Genomic DNA, 22,032 nt, shown 5'->3' with positions numbered 1-22,032 from the left:
TCTCAACACCATAGAAAATCTTTGGAGGGAGTTGAAAGTCCGTGTTGCCCAGCCCCAAAACATCACTGCTCTAGAGGAGATCTGCATGGAGGAATGGGCCAAAATACCAGCAACAGTGTGTGAAAACCTTGTGAAGACTTACAGAAAATGTTTGACCTCTGTCATTGCCAACAAAGGGTATATAACAAAGTATTGAGATAAACTTTTGTTATTGACCAAATACTTATTTTCCACCATAATTTGTAAATAAATTCATTAAAAATCCTACAATGTGATTTTCTGGATTTTTTTTCTCATTTTGTCTGTCATAGTTGAAGTGTACCTATGATGAAAATTACAGGCCTCTCTCATCTTTTTAAGTGGGAGAACTTGCACATTTGGTGGCTGACTAAATACTTTTTTGCCCCACTGTATGTTTGTATGTGTCTGTATGTATTTCTGGACCCTCTCTTTCTAAAATTATCCGCCAAAATTGTTGCAACCCCTATTACTAGCCTATTCAACCTCTCTTTCGTATCGTCTGAGATCCCCAAAGATTGGAAAACTGCTGTGGTCATACCCCTCTTCAAAGGGGGAGACACTCTAGACCCAAACTGTTATAGACCTATATCCATCCTGCCCTGCCTTTCTAAAAATCTTCTAAAACCAAGTTAACAAACAGATCACCCACCATTTTGAATCCCACTGTACCTTCTCCCCTATGCAGTCTGGTTTCTGAGCTGGTCAAGGGTGCACCTCAGCCATGCTCAAGGTCCAAAACGATATCATAACCGCCAACGATAAAAGACAGTACTGTGCAGCCATCTTCATCGACCTGTCCAAGGCTTTTGACTCTGTCAATCATCGCATTCTTATCGGCAGACTCAATAGCTTTGGCTTCTCAAATGACTAACTCTCCTGCTTCACCAAATACTTCTCAGATAGAGTTCAGTGTGTCAAATCGGAGGGCCTGTTGTCCGGACCTTTGGCAGTCTCTATGGGGGCGCCACAGGGTTCAATTCTCGGGCCAATTATTTTCTCCTTATATATCAATGATGTTGCTCTTACTGCTGGTGATTCTCTGATCCACCTCTACGCAGATGACACCATTCTGTATATATCTGGCCCTTCTTTGGGCACTGTGCTAACAAACCTCCAAACAAGCTTCAATGTCATACAACACTCCTTCTGTGGCCACCAAATGCTTATGTTAAACCAAGTGCATGCTCTTCAACCGATTGCTGCCCACACTCTCCCGCCCGACTAGCATCACTATTCTGGACGGTTCTGACTTAGAATATGTGGACAACTACAAATACCTAAGTGTCTGATTAGACTGTAAACTCTCCTTCCAGACTCACATTAAGCATCTCCCATCCAAAATTAAATCTACAATCGGCTTCCTATTTTGCAACAAAGCCTCCCTCACTTATGCTGCCCAACATACCATCGTAAAACTGACTATCCTACCGATCCTTGACTTCGGCGAATTCATTTACAAAATAGCCTCCAACAATCTACTCAGCAAACTGGATGTAGTCTATCACGGTGCCATATGTTTTGTCAACAAAGCCCCATATACCACCCACCACTACGACCTGTATGCTCTCGTTGGCTGGCCCTCACTACAAATTTGGCGCCAAACCCACTGGCTCCAGGTCATCTATAAGTCTTTGCTAGGTAAAGCCCCGCCTTATCTCAGCTCACTGGTCACCATAGCAACACCCACCCGTAACACACGCTCCTGCAGATATATTTCACTGGTCATCCCCAAAGCCAACACTTACTTTGGCCGCCTTTCCTTCCAGTTCTCTGCTGCCAATGACTGGAACGAATTACAAGTCTTAAAGTCTTAAAGTCTTGCAAGTCCCTCTCTAACTTTAAGCATCAGCTGGCTGAACAGATTACCGATCACTGTACCTTTGCACAGCCAATCTGTAAATAGCACACCCAACTACCTCATCCCCATATTGTTACTTATCCTCTTGTTCTTTTGCACCCCAGTATCTCTACTTGCACATCATCATCTGCACATCTATCACTCCAGTGTTAATGCTCAATTGTAATTATTTCACTTTACGGCCTATTTATTGCCTTACCTCCCTAATCTTCTACATTTGCACACGTGGTACATAGATTTTTCTATTGTGTTACTGACTGTACGTTGCACTGCTTTGCTTTATCTTGGCCAGGTTGCAGGTGTAAATGAGAACTTGTTCTCAACTGGCCTACCTGGTTAAATAAAGGTGAAATAAAAAATAAAATGTAAATGTACTTATGGTGCTGTAATTCTATTCTGGCTATTGTCTGGAATCTTAACCATAAACACCAACACTGGCAAGATGAGAGAGCCTGGCTGGAGGGCATTTCCAGAAACACACACACACCTCAGACAAAGGACCATAGGGATGAATGAGAACGTTCAGGCAGAGACTGCACACACACACACAATACATCATAAATAAACACACACACCAGGTGCATTGTTTGAGGAAGAATCTGGTCTCATTAGTAGTCATTAATGTACTGCTCGTTACGGCATTGTTTTCTCTCTCTTTCTCTCTCTCTCCCTCTCTCTCTCTCTCTCTCACACTCACTCACTCAGTTCTTTGTGTCTGGAACTGGCTATATTGGTTTTGTGGTGATTAGGTAGAATGTGTGACAGGGGATGTTGGGGGTTGCTGTATGTTCAGAGAGAGAAATTAATTTCATCAGAACCCTTCAGTCTGTATGTGAATGTCTCATGTGTGCTTGTTCCTATGTGTGTTGCTAGGGGTTCCAGCAGTGAAGCTGGGTGAAACACTATTGCGTTTATTGGCTATTATTATTCTGTGGAAAACATTTGTGGAAAATATTGAAACTCCTGTGAAATGGTAAGGCCTAAGGCCACACCCCTTTCATGCAGTGCCATTCCTATTGGCCAAATGGTGGCTCTATAACAAGCAATTGAAAATGCAAACTTTGAAAACTCATGCCCCTCACTCTGTGTGACCTAGAGTTGGGAAATTTGGTACAAATGTACAAACAAGAAACAAAGTTGCCTCGATGACCCATAAAGTCTGTCATGATGGATTTTCTGCCATTTAGAATTGTGTGAAAAACACTACTCCTCTGGCACCGAACGACCGATCTGCATGAATCGTTGATATATGGCATCTATGAACCAATGTCTCCCAATGCAATATATTCCATGCAAGTATGTCAAAGAACATTGGCCGCTACTGACCATATAAATCAGACATGCATATTCGTAACTTGGTACACATCTTCCAAACTCTGTCTAGACTCAACATATGCACCTCCACACGGAGAAGCTATAACAGGAACACGTTTATATCTCTTGATCTGTTTGACTCAGATATATGACATTTGGCACACATGCTCAAGGATACGAACATAGCTAACCTGTAACGTATGCTTCAGTTTAGTTGCATGGTAGCGCTGTTGGACGGGAAAAACAATTCATTAAAGCTCATTGGCTTTCAGCGGCCATATTATTGGAAAAAATTATTGGAAAAAATTGCACTTGAAGATGTGCATCCATATATACCAAGTTTTGGGGCTTATCATTTCAGCGGTTCTGGAGAAGAAGACATTTAAATTAGTAAACCTCATTGAAAATGGTCCAAAATTAGAGTTGTAAAATTACAGGAACTTTCAATAGATTCCCTGGTTCCCAGAAACAGGATGGAAATCCTCCAACCGGGATTTTGAGAACACGTGAATTTGTTGCAACCCTATCCAAAATACATCAAAAGCATATTGCATGACTTGTTCGATGTTAAGTTCTGATATTTGGCAGGCACGGTAAGGAGTACCTAAGTAGTGAATCCTAGGCCAATTTGTCCAATTGTCCTGATGGTGGCACTGTGTGTGTGTGTGTGTGTGTGTGTGTGTGTGTGTGTGTGTGTGTGTGTGTGTGTGTGTGTGTGTGTGTGTGTGTGTGTGTGTGTGTGTGGTGTGTGTGTGTGGTGTGTGTGGACGTGTTTAACAATACCCCTAGAAAAGTCATTTGACCTTGTGGTGACCAACAAAATGTCCCCAATTGGTCAAATTTGTATTTGTTTACTATAATTGTGGGGACCAGAAGTCCACATAAGAATAGTAAACAAACTAAATTTGACCTCCTTTTCTAGGGGTTTAGGGCTGAGGTTAGAATTAGTGTTAGGGTTAGAATTCGGTGTGTGTGTGTGTGTGTGTGTGTGTGTGTGTGTGTGTGTGTGTGTGTGTGTGTGTGTGTGTGTGTGTGTGTGTGTGTGTGTGTGTGTTTGTGTGTCCCGTATGTCAGGGTGCTGTGTGTATGTTCAACTGAAACAGGTCATAGTGTACTGTATCTTGCCTGAAGCGTTAAATCATGTCTTCTCCTCCTGTTAGGATTATTGAGAACTGGAGCCTTTATCATTGCTGTGGTATTCAAAAAGCCTACACATGCAGTCTTTAGTAGTTAATTATGGACAGCCATGTGATTTTTCCTCCTGATGAACAAGATAAAATAGGATATCTCCAGTCACAATAACATAATCAATCTAACATATCACAGAGATGTGTTTTCATTTCAATCTGACAGTGAAAACAGATCCGTAGTTACTTTCATCTTCTCTTTCATTCCCTCCAGTTTGAGTCTCTGAGTCGTGGATGTTGCCTGCACTCTGTGGGGTTATATATAGCCCGCTGATATTTCTTATGTAGGACACACTCACACGCACACACAGAAACACACACATACACACACTCCTGATGTAAACCAGAGTATTGAATAAATTATGCTTAGTGGGGATTACTAGTGCAGATTACTTTCTCCTGTGTGGTTGGCACAGCTGTAACCACAGTGTGTGAGAGTGTGCGTGTGTGTGTATGTGTGTGCGTATGTTTGTGTTTGCAATATCATGTCCATAAAAGTTGTGTTTCAAACACCTCTAATGCCATGAATTACAGAGGGGTGGGATTTTTAGAGGGCTGCTCCTTTATTCTGGATGTGTCAGATCAGTGTGTGTGTGTGTGTGTGTGTGTGTCGAACCCTGGTCTTCAACTCTTAGGCAAGGTTACTCATCATACAAGCGTAGTCCACCAACCACCTCCGATACTCCTGTTGCATGTGTGCGTGCAATAAATGTGTGTTTATACACTCTTACTAATCACCTGACGATGCAGTATTGACCAGCTAATTGAGGCAAGCTGAGCTGTGCAGAGTGATTATAAGAAATTGACAGTAGGTCACTAGAACCAGCTGTAACTCAAGTCAACCCTAACCCAGCCAATTGATCTGATGGTCAGACAAGGGCCACACCGCTCCATGGCTTAAGCTTAGCACTGGACTCCCTTCCTATCAGGACAAATGGGTTTTTTGCTCAACAAGCTCTCACAGTTTCACTTCAAAATTAGATGTTCAGCCACGTTCTCAAAACGTCAAATTTCGAACTGTTTTCTTGCTCCTGCTGCCTTATGTCATTCTATTTCTCCAAAATGTACTAGTTAAAGGTTAAGTTTAGACACTCATTTTAAAAATAAAAAACAGTGTCCATGATCAGGATCAAACACACAACCTTCTGATCCAGAGAAATGGGATGATGACCACCCCTGTCCACAACACCTTATCAAAACCCAAGCCTACTTGATGGTGATTACTGTTGCCCCTAGTGGCCAGCTTAGAAGACATTCCCCCTCTCTTTGGGATCCTGGCCCTTTGTAAACTTATTGGCTTATCGGTGGCCGTGCATTCAAGTGTGCGTGCGTTTGTGCGTTTGTGCACGTGTTTAGGGGTATCCCTCTCTGTGCTCCAGTCCAGACAGAAGGGGTGAAAGCTGGATGTGGGATTTAAAGATAATCCACTCCCCAGATGGCAAAACATCACATATTCCTTTTGAGGTGTACCACGTGACCAACTGTACTAATGTGTGTGTGTGTGTGTGTGTGTGTCAACCTCCCACCCCCGCCCCCACCCCGCCACGCACACTCACTATTCCTTTGTGATCACGTGACCAAGTGTGCGTATGCTAATAACCACCGTAGCGTCACATTAAACCAGTGACCTGGTTAAGCTCCTGACGAGAGAGAGAGAGAGAGAGAGAGAGAGAGAGACCCCACAGGCTACAGAGAGAGAAGGCGGGATAGAGACAGACTGAAGTGGAAGAGAGAGAAAAGAAACAAAGCATACTCCCTCCCTCTCCTCACAAACATAGGCCTACTCACGCGAGCACACACACCGTGTGCAAGAGCAGCAGAGTGGAGCGTAGCTAAGCAGAGGAGAATGGGCAGTTCTCTGAATCAGAGAGATACACACTCTCCTCTCACCAAGACTAACAGAGGAGAGAGGGAGTGAGAGAAGGAGGGAAGACAGGACTGGGACTACTCATACCCACTCTCTCACACAAACACACGCTAGCTCGCGAGAGCTGCTTCTAGGCTGGATGCGAATAGACGTTCTCTCTCTACACACACTCACACACTAACACACACACACTGAGGGTCGTGCCATGGTGGTGCAGGGGGCTGTAACCCCGGGTAGGACCCGCAGACTCATGCTCAAACTACCGGTGGGAACGTTACGACGGAACAGTGGAGAGAGGGTAAGATACACTGGATTACACCTTCTCTCTCTCTCTCTCTCCCTCTCTCTCTCCCTCTCTCTCTCTCTGTCTCTCTCTCTCTCTCTGTCTCTCTCTCCCTCTCTCTCTGTCTGTCTCTCTCTCCCTCTCTCTTTCTGTCTGTCTCTCTCCCTCTCTCCCTCTGTCTGTCTCTCTCTCGCTCTCTCTCTCGCTCTCTGTCAGGCTCCCTGCTTGTCTCTTTCAATCTTTCACTGCTTCTCACTCTCTGCCTGTCTCTCATCTCTGCCTCTCTCTCCCTCTCTCTCTCTGTCTGTCTGTCTCTCTCCCTCTCTCTGTCTGTCTCTCTGTCTCTATCTCTCTCTGTCTCTCTCTCCCTCTGTCTGTCTCTCTCTCACTCTCTCTCTCGCTCTCTGTCAGGCTCCCTGCTTGTCTCTTTCAATCGTTCACTGCTTTTCACTCTCTGCCTCTCTCTCACTCTCTGCCTCTCTCTCACTCTCTGCCTCTCTCTCCTCTGTCTTGCTGTGCCATTGTGTGTGGTTGGGATTTAAGGGTTATTTGGCTAATCCAGGGACGGTAGGAGATTGAGTTGGAAAGCAAAGCAAGAGAAAAGCTTTTAATCTGAAACTGCACACTGAGTGAACAATGAATGTCTCTCTGTCACTCTCTCTCTCTGCCTCTTGCCTGTCCATCTTAATTCTTACCCAGTTTGAAGGTCATTGAGGTCTCAATCTACTATGTGCTTGTGTGATATTGGCATACTGACTTATTTAGATAGCATACTGATGACATATTGTAACAGAGCTGTATATAGCCAAGCCTAGCATAGCATGGCTAATCATTATCCTCCATGTCCTATCCTGTCTAGAGGACACAGAGGACAGCTCATGCCTGCCAGGCAGCTATGACTGTCAATGGACTTTTCACATTTTTACTTTCAGTTTGATCCTGTTGTTCTGATTTAAGGTGTTGCATTTATCTGGTTTAAGTGGAATGTACTGTATGTCTATTCCAACCAGCTCTCACAGTCTCACTTCAGAATTAGACATTCACCCATGTTTCTCCAAATTTCTAAGTTGATGCAAATGTCACATTTTTAAGTGTTTAAGGTTAGGTTTAGGCATTAACTCGGGAAATCCTAAGGTTAGGCATTAACTCAGAATGGTTAAGGTAAGGGTTAATGTTTGGCATAGGGTTAAAAGAAAAATATCGCTGGATTCCAACTTGCAACCAGAGGCAGATGCTTATGCCCATCCGCCATCACCGTCCACAACGCCCTAGCAAAACAGCAACCTACTTGAAGGTAACAGTGCTCACTGTTTCCCCTAGTGGCCGGTTTCCACATCAACGAGCAATGTCCTCAGACTTGGACGGGCGTGGAATACTGACCTGGCTGGTCTATTCAGAGGTACTGTCACAGTCAAACCTCAGGACATGTTCTGACCTGCAGCATGACTCACTAACTCTTAAGCCAACATGTTTTCAGCACGAGTGTGTGTTGCACGCGCCTGCGTGTGTGAGTGATAATAACATTCCTATCATGCTGTGGTAAAAAGGGTTTAGTCCTGATTTCATGTTGAAACAGTAATGGTACAAAGTGAATCAGCGTTAAGTACAGTTTGTGTGGGTGGGCTTTAACACACAACATACCTTTAGAGTGACAGCTCTTCCAGAGGATATGCTCTCAGGCTATGGTTCTATGCAGGGTTGGGTAGGTTACTTTCTAAATGTCATTCGTTACAGTTACTAGTTACCTGTCCTCAATTGTAGTCAGAAACGTAACTTTTGGAGTACCCAAACTCAGTAACGTAATCTGATTACATTCAGTTACTTTTTTGATTACTTTCCCATTAAGAGGCATTAGAAGAAGACAAAAGTGTGTGTTACCAATTGAACAACATCGATTACAAGATAAATCAATGTTCAAGTTTACATAGTTGGCCATGTATGGATGTTCAATTGTGCTTTATGGGTTGGTTATGTAGGCTTCTTCTAAACCCATCACTTTCTACTACACATAATAATATGATTAAATTATATCTTTACATTTAAAACCAAAGTCTATCAGAATTCCAGTCATTCCAATAAATGTTATAGCCCTTGATATTCATGAATAGGAATTGGAAATATGGAAGTATAGATTAGCCAAATAGTTTTACCTGAGCATAACCCCAAAACAAATTAGCCAGCCCGACTCTGTTGTTTATGATTTTGATGTCATGGTGGACTGATTGATGATTCATTGATTCGAGTTGAAAAATAAGTGCAGTGCTCAGTGAAAGGCATGCTTTGAGCACTACATGTGAAAATGAATGCCATATGCTGCATTTGCTATAGGCCTATTGTTTACATTTTTGTTGGTGACACTTTATCTTGATCATTTGCAGCTGTTTGAAGGGCAAATCCACAGATGAAACAATAACTAAACAGCCTCTGTTTGGGTAAAAAGCTGAGGGAAGGGCCTGGATAAATGTAACCACTCTCAGATTAATAGTCAGCTATGGATGCAAGGACTGACCATCCATGATATCAAAATGATTGTTTTAACCATGTTATGAGGCTATACAGTGTTTGTTTGCATTTACAATATTTACAAACATTGGAGAAAAACTAGCTTATATTTTGGGTTCTCATGGAGTGTGAGGCATTTATGATTTATATTCTTGAAGAATCAATATATTCCAAAGGGTTCCTTGCATATATATATATGTATATTGATTCTTCAAGAATATAAATATATATATATATATACAGTATATAATCCAAAAAGGTATGTATCAATTACAGATTCCCCCTTTAAGTCTATCAAAAGTGTGTGAGTTTGAGCATGTGTCCATCAGGCCTATGGATTTCTTTTTTATCAGCATGAATTCGACTGATCAATAAAAGCCTCATTTTTGTTCCATAGTCTTGGATCCGCACTATGCAGCTGTTGCAAGAGTCACATTTTTCACTGGCTGTCCACTGGTTTCAAAAACAATGATTGATAGGCAGCTTAAACTTCTTCAATTCAACCATTATTGGGTTCAAATACACATTGAGATTTGTGAACATTCATCCTCAACAACCACAATCTGTAGGGTGCAAATAGCTAAATGAGAGAGCAGCAGTGTTTCACATCAATGCGTTTTGTAGATATCGATAATAATTGATATCCATATCGCCATAGACTACACCACTGCTGTCATCCTTACCCCCAAGCATTTATTCAAGTTGGATCATCTTTGGATGCCGACAGCAGTCGCACCATTGGAAGCCATAGATTGGCAAGAAAAAGGATGTGAACCCTTTGGAGTGACCTGGATTCCTGCATAAATTGGTCATCAAATTTGATCTGATCTTCATCTAAGTCACAACAATAGACAAACATAGCGTGCTTAAACTAATAACACACAAATTATTGTATTTTTCTTGTCAATATTGAATACATAATTTAAACATTCACAGTGTAGGTTGGGAAAAGTATGTGAACCCCGAGGCTAATGACTTCTCCTAAAGCTAATTGGAGTCAGGAGTCGGCCAACCTGGAGTCCAATCAATGAGACGAGATTAGAGATGTTGGTTAGAGCTGCTTTGCCCTATAAAAAACACTCACAAAATTTGAGTTTGCTATTCACAAGAAGCATTACCTGATTTGAACCATGCCTCGAACAAAAGAGATATCAGAAGACCTACGATTAAGAATTGTTGACTTGCATAAAGCTGGAAAGGGTTACAAAAGTATCTGTAAAATCCTTGATGTTCATCAGTCAGCGGTAAGACAAATTGTTTGTAAATGGAGAAAGTTCAGCACTGTTGCTACTCTCCCTAGGAGTGGCCGTCCTGCAAAGATGACTGCAAGAGCACAGCACAGACTGCTCATTTATATTTATTATTTATTTCACCTTTATTTAACCAGGTAGGCAAGTTGAAAACAAGTTCTCATTTACAATTGCGACCTGGCCAAGATAAAGCAAAGCAGTTCGACACATTCAACAACACAGAGTTACACATGGAGTAAAACAAACATACAGTTAATAATACAGTAGAAAAACAAGTCTATATACAATGTGAGAAAATGAGGTGAGATAAGGGAGGTAAAGGCAAAAAAAGGCCATGGTGGCGAAGAAAATACAATATAGCAAGTAAAACACTGGAATGGGAGATTTGCAGTGGAAGAATGTGCAGGTAGAGATAGAAATAATGGGGTGCAAAGGAGCAAAATAAATAAATACAGTAGGGGGAGTTGTTTGGGCTAAATTATAGGTGCAGTAATCTGTGAGCTGCTCTGACAACTGGTGCTTAAAGCTAGTGAGGGAGATAAGTGTTTCCAGTTTCAGATATTTTTGTAGTTCGTTCCAGTCATTGGCAGCAGAGAACTGGAAGGAGAGGATAAGAAGAGTCCTAGAGTGTCAGCTAAAGACTTACAGAAATCTCTGGAACATGCTAACATCTCTGTTGACGAGGATACAATACATAAAACACTAAACAAGAATGGTGTTCATGGGAGGACATCACGGAAGAAGCCACTGCTGTCCAAAAACAAACATTGCTGCACATCTGAAGTTTGCAAAAGTTCACCATGATGTTCCACAGCGCTACTGGCAAAATATTCTGTGGACAGATGAAACTACAGTTGAGTTGTTTGGGAGGAACACACAACACTATGTGTGGATAAAAAAAGGCACAGCACACCAACATCAAAACCTCACCCCGGCTGTAAAGTATGGTGGAGGGAGCATCCTGCCTTGAGGCTGCTTTGCTGCCTCAGGGCCTGGACAGCTTGCTGTCATCAACGGAAAAATGAATTCCCAAGTTTATCAAGACATTTTGCAGGAGAATGTAAGGCTATCTGGCCACCAATTGAAGCTCAACAGAAGTTGGTTGATGCAACAGGACAACGACCCAAAACACAGAAGTAAATCAACAACAGAATGTCTTCAACAGAAAAAAAATATGCCTTCTGGAGTGGCCCAGTCAGAGTCTTGACCTCAACCCGATTGAGATGCTGTGGCATGACCTCAAGAGAGCAGTTCACACCAGACATCCCAAGAATATTGCTGAACTGAAACATTTTTTTAAAGAGGAATGGTCCAAAATTCCTCCTGACCGTTGTGCAGGTCTGATCCGCAACAACATGAAACGTATGGTTGAGGTTATTGCTGTCAAAGTAGGGTCAACCAGTTATTAAATGAGTTCACATACTTTTCCCACCCTGCACTGTGAATGTTTACATGCTGTGTTCAATAAAGACACTTATAATTGTTTGTGTGTTATTAGTTTAAGCAGACTGTTTCTGTCTATTGTTGTGACCTAGACGAAGATCAGATCACATTTTATGATCAATTTATGCAGAAATCCAGGTATTTCCAAAGGGTTCACATACATTTTCTTGTCACTATAGTTTGGACTGTAGCCTCCAAAAGCCTATTCCTGCTCTTTTCCCACAATCCATCAAACACATTTGGTGTGTCATCACAGTAGTCTCTGATTTATGGTCAAACTCGCTCACGTTGAACAAATTTAAACTTACAGCATTTTTCAGTGCTGATTTTGAAGTGTCAAACAAAAAAAAATTCCGCGAACATCCTTTCTGAATTTAAAAGTAATCATCTAGTTTTTCTAGAGTATCTGTTATCAGATAACAATATTTTAGCTGGTAAATTAACAGGTTATTGTTACCGTTGTTTTTGTAATCCCTTACACGTAATCCGTTACTCCCCAACCCTGGTTCTATGGTAGAGGACTGCCAGCCAGAACCTTTCTCTGGGTCCCCAACAGCTGGCCCTCTGGTAGTAGAGACACAGTGCTGTTTAGTTCCAAGGCCACATGAAACATTTAAAGACTGCATGTGGGTCATAGATGTTAGGGAACTGCTTGCGTGATCCAATAGAGCAGGATTTACATAAAGACAGTAGAAGGGTCTTGTAACGCTGTGGCCAACCAAAACCTTTCACTGTGGTTTCGTTCACAGAGGTCTGATCACATGTGGGCATAAGGCACAAGGCTGAAATTTCTACTATGGACAACAAACACCTGTCCCTGAGGTGTCATCTAAAGAGCATTTGAAATTAGAAGAGAGCTGATGAATGTTTCTCTTGGTTTTCATTAGAAGTGGTTGGTTGTTCTGGTTAGTGGTTGTGTATCCTGTTTGGAGTGATGTGATTTAAGCCTACCTTAGTTTAGGTTGATTAACAGGCTTTATTGTTGTGAATGTAATAGGTTTTTCCTCCAGGATTCACTTAAAATGACAGGAGCTTTTCAGTGAGCTGTTAGTTTCTAGCTGAAGCCTGCAGACACACACACACACACACACAACATACAAACACACACATACACGCACACTCCAAAACACAGGGTGACCTAAATGCAGAAGAAGTTTTGATGTGTGTAGCTTTCATACCCTAAACATGGCTAGAGGATACATACACTGCACACACACAGAGAGAGAGAGAGGGGGGGGGGAGAATGAGAGAGAACCTGAAATAAGGAAACAACCTTTATATTAGTACACAGGAAGTTTAATGCTATAACCTTCACACCAATACACAGGAAACATGGCGTAGTTGACAGGCCTCATTCCTACATAATCATATAGGGAAGCTACTACATAGTACAATCCTTGTTACATGAAGTGTCACATTTTACAATAAGACACTCAAACTCTTTCCTTAGTGTTGATGTTACTAGTTAGCATGGTTCATTTGTTAGTTACATTAATACACCAAAAGGCCAATATTACAGGCTTCAGTCCTAACCATTTTCTGTCTCTCTGTTGGAATGTGCTTTGTTGTGAAGTGGTGTTTGATTGGTTGTTGTGAGGAGGTAAAAACGGAGCCATCACTGTCACACAGATAGATTATTATTTTTACCATGCTGCTTTACGCTGATTGATTATTTTGAAGTACACACGCACACACAAACACACATATATACACACACACACACACACACACAAACACATACACAAACAAACACGCATACTCCTACCCAGAAGCAGAATCAGACCTTCCCATCTCCATTAATAGAGAGATGCAGATTCACATAATCACATACAGAGGGGGTCTCTCTCTCTCTCTCTCTCTCTCTCTCTCTGTCTCTCTGATTGTATTCTCAATCTAAGCCCCTCATTCCTCTGCTGACAGCTGTGTGATGTCACACACACACACACACACAAACATGTTAGGGTTGAGCTTCAGTAATTTGTTTTTTTGTGTGTGGAGAAGGCCACTGCAACTCTCCTCTCACCATGTACGGCAGTTTGTGTGTATGCGTGCGAGGTATTTAAGATATTTGTGTGTGAAAAGCTTGGCCAAGCGTTTGACTACAAATCTCAGCTGATGCTTTTAGAGACATTTCAACATAGGCCTTCATGCTGCTGCAAGACTTCTATTCACTGACAATGCATCAATACCTGACTGACTGGAGCATCCGCCCTGCTTTGTTTGCTTTCATCTGTCTGTCAGCTCCAGATGATCCAGCCACAGCTGCATCTCTCTCCTGTACCTCCTTGTCCTATTAGATAACTGTATGGGATTCTCCAGTTCATTATCCATGGCATAATGTTAAAGAGTATCAATACAACTAGTGAAACTCTGATGCTCAGTTGTATTACTTTAGATCTTCTCTGAAGCTGAAAGCTCTGGAAAGGGATAAATGTGATGCTATACACTCTTTAATAAGAGGTGTGCTATCTAGAAAACTGTAGAGGGTTCTTTGGCTGTCCCCACAGGAGAACCCTTTGAAGAACCCTTTTGAGATCCATGTAACCCTTTCCACAGAGGGTTCTACTTGAAACCCAAAAGAGTTCTTCCTGGAACCAAAAAGGGTTCTACCTGGAACCCAAAAGGGTTCTCCTTTACTCCGAGTCAGTATTCATGTCAATAAAAAGGAATTCCCCTTGACCAGGGCCACAAATTGAGGAAAACAAACACTTTCCCAATGACCCCAATTGTAAATAAGCCAACTTTGTCATAGATTTTTAGTTTTTCAAAAATGCTGAAAAGCTGCTGTGTTGTTCAATGTACATGTAACTAGGTCAAACATCCCAACCTACGGTTTGCAATGCTACAACGTAAGGAAGTAGAGCCTGCGAGAAGAGCCTTGTGACTTCAGGTTATTCGATGTGGTAGCGGGGTAAATTGTGGGGACTTGGTGTCCAAGTAGGCTACAGGTAGCTACAGTATGTGTGTTTCATCAGAGGTAAGACATTTAACTCAATTAGCACATTCCGTTTGTAACTCCTCTCACTACATGTAGCTTTATCGTCTGTTTGTTTGTGTTGTTGGTCTTGGCTAGCTTAATGTTCTGGTTGGTAATTTAGCTAGCTAGCACTCACTCATGTGGCTAACGTTGAAAAGTAGTCTTCAGACATGTACTTTTCTTAAACGTAGTTTTGTAACTGACTAAAACAAGCGGACAAGAAGAAAATTGGGTGAGACAATTTTTGTTGTGAGCCAATTGGGTATCCAAGGTAACCACTGGTTGTTTTCTCCACAGGCAGGTGGGGCCACCGCCTTCTATTTAATACCAACTGGGACTATGGGGACAGTGGAAGAACCCTTCTGAAACACATTTTTCTAACAGTGTACTGTAAGCCTAGCTCTGTGTGTTTTAGCATTTTAGTTTGAAAGGAAGTGAAGTATATGTATCTCCCCTCCAATGCATATACTATAACCAAGGTTTGCTCTTTGCCTCTCTTTCTCCATATCTCTTCCCTAATGCAGATGTATATTTCTGTGTCTGGGTATGTTATTAGTGATGGATGATGGTCTGTCTGAGTCGTGGTTAATTAAGTGATATCTACAGGAAGAACACGGTCAGCGGTTGTGACACAGCCGAACAAGCCACGCCTCGTTAACCACACAGCAATGAGGAGGAGATGCACTCCTTTTCTCTTGTTCTCCAATCCCTCCTTTCTCCTCTTTCAAGAATCTGTTGTCTTTTCTTATCCTTAAACATCTCTCTGGATTTCTTTTCATCCCTCTCTAACTTTATTTTTGTATTCCCTTATTTTCTTTATTCATCTGTCTATCACCTACACTTCCATCTATTTCTGTCTGTTCTTGTTTACTCTTTCTCTATCGTTCTTCCTCATAATTCTTCCAGCCCCTTCACAAGTTGATTTCATCGTTTTTGAAAGCTCAATCAAGTATCAACCAAATAATGGTTGATCTGATCACTCAGGTAATGATTCAGATAGGATTACTTCCTACTCTCATGATAAGCTGCTCAGTTAACCCACGCTTCTCTACAAAACTAAGAACATAAAAAGAGATAGGGAGAGAGAGTGGGGGAGACAGAGGAAGAGGGAGATGAAAGAAAGAATGAATGAAAGAAAGAAAGAAAGAAAGAAAGAAAGAAAGAAAGAAAGAAAGAAAGAAAGAAAGAAAGAGAGAGAAAGAAAGAAAGAAAGAAAAAGTGAGAGAGAGACAGTCAATCTCCTAAAGAGGGGGAGAACGGACAAATGTTTTTCTGGGTAACGTTGATCTCCTAGGAGACGCCTCAGTGCCAGGAGGGTTCTCACAGGTCCATGGGGGGAGAAGGGGGAGGGGGGTGAATCGCACAGCAGGAGAGGGTATAATTGCTTCTGACTCACACACACACACACATACAGAGTATGTTAGTGAACAATAACATCTCTGTCAAAGGTATCCAGGCTAGTGGTGAGACAGGAATACTAATCAATGCTCATTACATTTAACCCCTCATCCAATCACTGCCATTAAACATTCTGCTTCATCCAATCAGAAGGTCAGTGGTGGACAGGGGCATCATGGGGCTGTGGGCGGTACTGTGACCTGTCTTCATTAGGCCATGTGTCCTCCATCACCCATTTACAAAAGACATGTATTATATTGAAACAACCAAAAAGCAAGTTGCTGATGAATGTCTTCATCCTGAAACTATTCTGGCACACTGACCTTGAAGGTAGCTGCAGTAGTCTAGTTTTACACTTCTGTTTACCCTGGTTCTATTTTCCTCCATAGATTCCCAGGGATACCCTCTCTCGCCCTGGGGGTGCTGGCTTTGAAATAAGAGAGGGGCGGGATGGGGACGTTAGGGGAGAATTTGAGAATGGGAAGCAAGGGTGAGAGGGGTGCAGCTGCACGGCATCTTAAACCCTGCTCTCCCTCTTGTGTCTTGCCCTGTTTGGGATGAAAGGGGACCCCCCTTTCCCCACAAAGTGCTTTGGATGGAAGGAATGTTTTGGAGAAGAAGACCCCATCCTACTCTTCTTCTCCTCCAATTGTTTCACTCCTCTCCTCCTCCCCTCTTTTGTTTTTCACTCTTCAATCAGAATAACAGAGTTGTTATGTCTGGTCCCAAACCAACCCCTGACCCTATACCAAGACACCTCTCGTAGATCTAAAACAACACATATTCCCAGATAACCTGCTGAGAAAATAAACATTAAATAATGACTCAAATAATGTCTTCTAATAGTCTTCTGTGTATAATTAAATAATGTAGACAGAAAGTTAGTCTAGCAGATCCATCCAGTGTGTCCCTCCTCCACTGTCTCCCAGTACTGTACATCCCAGTCCTACTCTGTGATCCCTCCAGGCCTCCATCTGGCCTGGCTGAGGCTGGCCTGCCCTGGGTCTGTTATTAACTAATTAGATCCCATGCCCTATTCTCAGACATTACTATATGGAACCATGACACACACACACACAAACAGTATTGTCTGTCAGAGGTCATTGGGGGTGCTGGGGTCTGGGTGACTTCCATTGCTCCACAACAGGATATGAGACCTCTAAATATCTCCAGATATACAAAGTCTTTGTGAGAGGGAGATAACAGGACTCAATGAACTCTTCACTGTGAAGCTGGGCAAAACTTACTCACCCATCAAGGGCCTATTCATAGACAGACAGACAGAGAGAGGGGGGGGGGTGGATGGTGCCAGTTGTGTGCTAGAAATTCTATCACCATGAGTCAGTCAGTATCATGCCATTCAATCTCACAATGTTTGATCATTTTCTGTGTTTGTGTGTGTGTGTGTGTGTGTGTGTGTGTGTGTGTGAGTGTGTGTGTGTGTGTGTGTGTGTGTGTGTGTGTGTGTGTGTGTGTGTGTGTGTGAGTCGTGCTGTACCAGTCTCCTGTCTTCCTGTGGGTGTCTGCTGTAATCCTCATAAATATTAATATCAGGAAAAATGGAGTGAGTGATTAGCTTTCAGTGTGTTCGGGCGTGTGTGTATGCGTGTACAATACATGTGTACATTGGAGGAGCGCCACAGGAAGAGTCTTGGTGGGTCCAAACTTCTTCCATTTAATAATGATGGAGGTTTCTGTGTTCTTGGGGACCTTGAAAGCTGCAGAAATGTTTTGGTACCTGTCCCCAGATTTGTGGCCCGACACAATCCTGTCTCGGAGCTCTACGAACAATTCCTTCAACCTCATGGCTTGGTTTTTGCTCTGACATGCACTGTCAACTGTGGGACCTTATATAGACAGGTGTGTGCCTTTCCAAATCATGTCCAATCAATTGAATTTACCACAGATGGACTCTAATCAACCTGAGCTCAACTTTAGAATAAGGCTGTAACGTAACAAAATGTGGAAAAAGTTAAGGGGTCTGAATGCTTCCTGAATGCACTTTAAAAGCCCCATGATACCCCACCGCCATACAGTTCCCCAGCCCCCATATACATGCTCCTGTGTGTCGAGCCCGCCCCAGCAGCACAGCTCTGGGGTCCATACACCCTGCCTCATGCATCTCATGTTTTCTGGTCTTCCACACTGCCATTTTTGCCTGCCCCTGCAGTGCCTCGCCTACAACATATAGGTCCATAGTCAGCCCCATCTCTAGGCCTGAACACCACCCACCCAGGAAAGAAAACAACCCTACCAGCCTGGAACAAGAAAAAAGGGAGCATCAACATCCTCTCAGAGAAGAGCCCGGTCCCAAACCCCCTGCACACCACGTTGCCCTCAGCCCATGCAGAGACAGAGAGGGTGTGTGTGTGTGTGTGTGTGTGTGTGTGTGTGTGTGTGTGTGTGTGTGTGTGTGTGTGTGTGTGTGTGTGTGTGTGTGTGTGTGTGTGTGTGTTACTGGGTACCAGGCTACAGTAGCTTTTTTGAATCACCCTCAGTATCAGTCTGCCTGTCCATTCCTTCTCAGCCTCACAGGGTCTGGCAAAGTTTAACATCCCAAACTGTCTAACCCCTCTGTCCTATCACTATGGTTACGATAGTCTTTTCTGTTGCGATGGTAATGGTCATTTCACACTCTGGTGCTGATTGTTTACATGAGGAGTATTCCATGAACTTTCCCAGGATTCCATAGGACACTGTACACACACAATATCCAGGGAACGCGCACACAACAACTATTTACACCTGTTTTAAATTACAATTAGTGAGAGCTGACCTTCTGACCCCACAGTAACAGACAGTACTCAGCCGTGGAAAAAGTAGAACACTCACACGCCTGGAATGTCAAACAATCCAGAGAAAAGTGGAGTTCTCAAGACCATCTGACACTGGGCAGGATGAGGCCTGGGTCTCTTAAAGGTTCTGTTGCTATACTGGGTAACACTTTGTGTTTATAGATGAACTATCGATAACATTTCAAATATCTATCTACTATCTACTTACCCAAGCCCTAACCCTAACTTTTACTCTAACCCTTATTCTAAACCTAACCCTAACCTTAGCAAACACATAGTTTGTTGATAGTATAACCATCTGTAGAGCATCTACAGATGGACTATCCAGACTATCCAAGTACAGTGTGACCCTATACTGCTGTGAAGTAACACAGATCAACAGCTTGTACTGCATCCACACATATGTTCACCCAAAATAGATATATAGGCCTAAGGGGGGCAGAGAGAGGGAATGTGTTATATGCCTTTTATCTAAGCTCAGATAATTGCAGCGGTCTTACAGTGGGGAGAATTACGAAACAGAAATCTTGATTTTACCAGCATTTACAGTTGGTGTATTTTGTGCAAGTCATTTCTTTATGCTTCTATTGATATTCATTAGCAAATGAATAGTAATAGTGTCAGAGACATACAGCAGTTATTGAACTACACACACACACACACACACACACACACACCACTGCTGCACCCTTGCGTCGATAACACCCCCCCATCTCCCCCGCACCACCCCACCATGAATCAGTCCAGTCCATCCCAGCCTATTCAATATGCCCCCATTGTGTGTGTGTGTGTGTGTGTGTGTGTGTGTGTGTGTGTGTGTGTGTGTGTGTGTGTGTGTGTGTGTGTGTGTGTGTGTGTGTGTGTGTGTGTGTGTGTGTGTGTGTGTGTGTGTGTGTGCATTGCACCCTTCGGTATTATTGAACTCACACTGCTGCATTGATCAAGGCTTTCTGTTGGACTACTGGAGAGGAAAGACATCCAATATATCTACTGTATTTCAATGGGCCTGAAGGAGAAATTAAGCTGCAGTTGTGTTACTTTTGGATGCTTAAAATTAACCAGACATTAAGCATCATGGAAAAGTATTGAGGCGATTGTTGAGGTTTGACATAGACCTACGCAAGATGGGGGTGGGGCATGCAGCTCTTCCAGACTCAGAGAGGTCACGTCAGGCCACACAATGTCCTGGGAATTATGGTCCCTTTTTAAAAACTCTGTATTCTGGCCTGACTCCCAGAGCTGAGAGAAAATACACTTATCATCCCTCTGGAGACAGGACGTCAGCGACTCTGCTGGCTGTTTGTGTGTGTGCGTATGTGTGTGTGTGTGCTGGACTTAAATGGTAAAATGAGTAGGAGATAAAGTTTCTGATCTGGCCGATGGCTGATTGGAGGTGTGAAGCATGAATGTCCTTGTCACTCGTTTAGTGAGTCTCCATCTCCCTCCATTTCTCTATCTGTCTGGCTTTCTGTCTGGCTTTCTGTCTGGCTTTCTGTCTGGCTTTCTGTCTGGCTTTAGGCTGGAATGCTCTGGGACTGACTGTGTTGCTTTAAAAAAATCCGAAATAAGAAAGAGAGAGCCAGAGAAGAAACAGAAAGAGAGAGACAGAGAGAAAGTAACGGGCGGTGGGATTGTTTGTGTTTGTCTCACTCGGACTTCGACACTCAGGGTTTCTTCAGTTAGAGGACAGGAGAGAAGAGAGGAAGAGAGGAGAGCCATAGGGAAGTCTTCTAGCTGCGTGGGATATCGACACAGGACATCCCAGTACGGAGTGATCAGATGGTTGGATTCCTAGAAAGAAGAGAGAGGAAAGATGGCCTTTTTAGCCTGTGGATTCTGTGGATACCTACCTGTTCTCTGGTCCTGAGTTTTACTTGTGAGGTGTACCTGTTATCTTGTGCATAGCGACCTGTGTGTTTATACAATGGAGGTGGTTCTGCTGCGTCTGGAGGATGTGGTGTTCACACGTCAGGGTCTGCTGTGGACCTTCACCTCCTCAGCTCTCAGACACCTCCGTGCACTGCACCTCACACACACACACAGGTGTATGCCCAGGCCACTGTACCAGGTAGGATAACCTCTTTCTCTCTCTATCTCACACACACACACACACACACACACACACACACACACACACAGAAAGAGAGAGAGACAGAGACACACACACACAGGTGTGTGCCCAGGCCACTGTACCAGGTAGGATACACCTCTCTCTCACACACATAGGTGTGTGTCGTGCATTGAAACATGTACATTGTGTGAGAGGAGGGGTTGAAATAAGCACTCAAGGGAATTATGCAGTAAACCTGATTCTGTTGCTGATGAAGAAGTTAGAACAGAGGGGACTCTAAACTGGGGCACTAATACAGTACAATATTATTATATACAGTAAGTTACCAGGGGTTAAATGAAAGGCAGAATGAGAGGGGTAAAGTGATTAACACTGACTTGGAGTGTAAGTAACAAAGTGTATGATAAATGCCATAGGGTTGAATCTGAAGTAGGAGACAGAATCCGGCGTTGTGGGCAAGCTTTTACCGTGATGGGGAAGTGAGATGCATGTAGTGAGAGAACTAGGTTTTCACTCACATAGTATGAACACGGACTGGAATACAGCCACAGTCATACTTTCATACACTGTAAAACCATGAAACATGACACGTTTATAACCTAAACGTCAGAGTGTAAAACTTCAGCGTTGGGCATTTAGATTCGCCAGTAAGTGCTCTCTTCTTGAACACAGGCGTTTAGAATGCAAAAGGTTAAATGTGATGGTCAGCTTCATATCCTGAAAGTTCATGATACTTCAGGTTTTAAACACTAGTGCCTACTTTCCCATCGTATTGTTCAGAGTGCATTTGGTCAGTAGAAATTGATTTGACTTTCCGTTGTCTTTAATTCAGATCAGTGTTATGAATGTCTGTCACTGTCCTGAGCTACATTTCAGTACAACTGAACAAAATTTTTTTTTTTTTTAAATCGCATGGTGTTGTTGTTACTACAACAATTTCATTTAGGTGTGAGGTTTTTTTGTGAGCCCAATGTGCGGTTTCTCTAGAGAAATCAAATAATTCACAACAAAACTTAAGTCAAGAACCATGTGGGAGGAAGTTGTAGTTTTCATTAAGCAAATATTC

At 42.8% G+C, this 22,032-nt stretch overlaps 1 protein-coding gene across 11 annotated transcripts in view; it reads left to right on the top strand.

Moving 5' to 3' along the window:
- Positions 1–22,032, top strand: part of LOC112219237 (FERM domain-containing protein 4A) — a 188,704-nt gene that overhangs the window by 80,633 nt on the left and 86,039 nt on the right. For 3 of the 11 annotated variants that reach the window (XM_042301553.1, XM_042301557.1, XM_042301551.1), the window contains exon 1: positions 6,182–6,545. The exons of 2 other annotated variants lie outside the window; for them this stretch is intronic. In XM_042301553.1, the coding sequence (XP_042157487.1) occupies positions 6,453–6,545 (93 nt within the window). In that variant the 5' untranslated portion in view covers positions 6,182–6,452. Of the gene's footprint in view, positions 1–6,178; positions 6,546–22,032 lie in introns of those variants that run through there. 6 more of the 11 variants (XM_042301554.1, XM_042301556.1, XM_042301555.1 and 3 more) reach the window with 5 other exon arrangements.

Source organism: Oncorhynchus tshawytscha, linkage group LG19, assembly GCF_018296145.1.
Source record: "Oncorhynchus tshawytscha isolate Ot180627B linkage group LG19, Otsh_v2.0, whole genome shotgun sequence".
In the NCBI taxonomy this organism is placed as follows: domain Eukaryota; kingdom Metazoa; phylum Chordata; class Actinopteri; order Salmoniformes; family Salmonidae; genus Oncorhynchus; species Oncorhynchus tshawytscha.
This window is presented reverse-complemented; position numbering and strand designations above follow the sequence as displayed.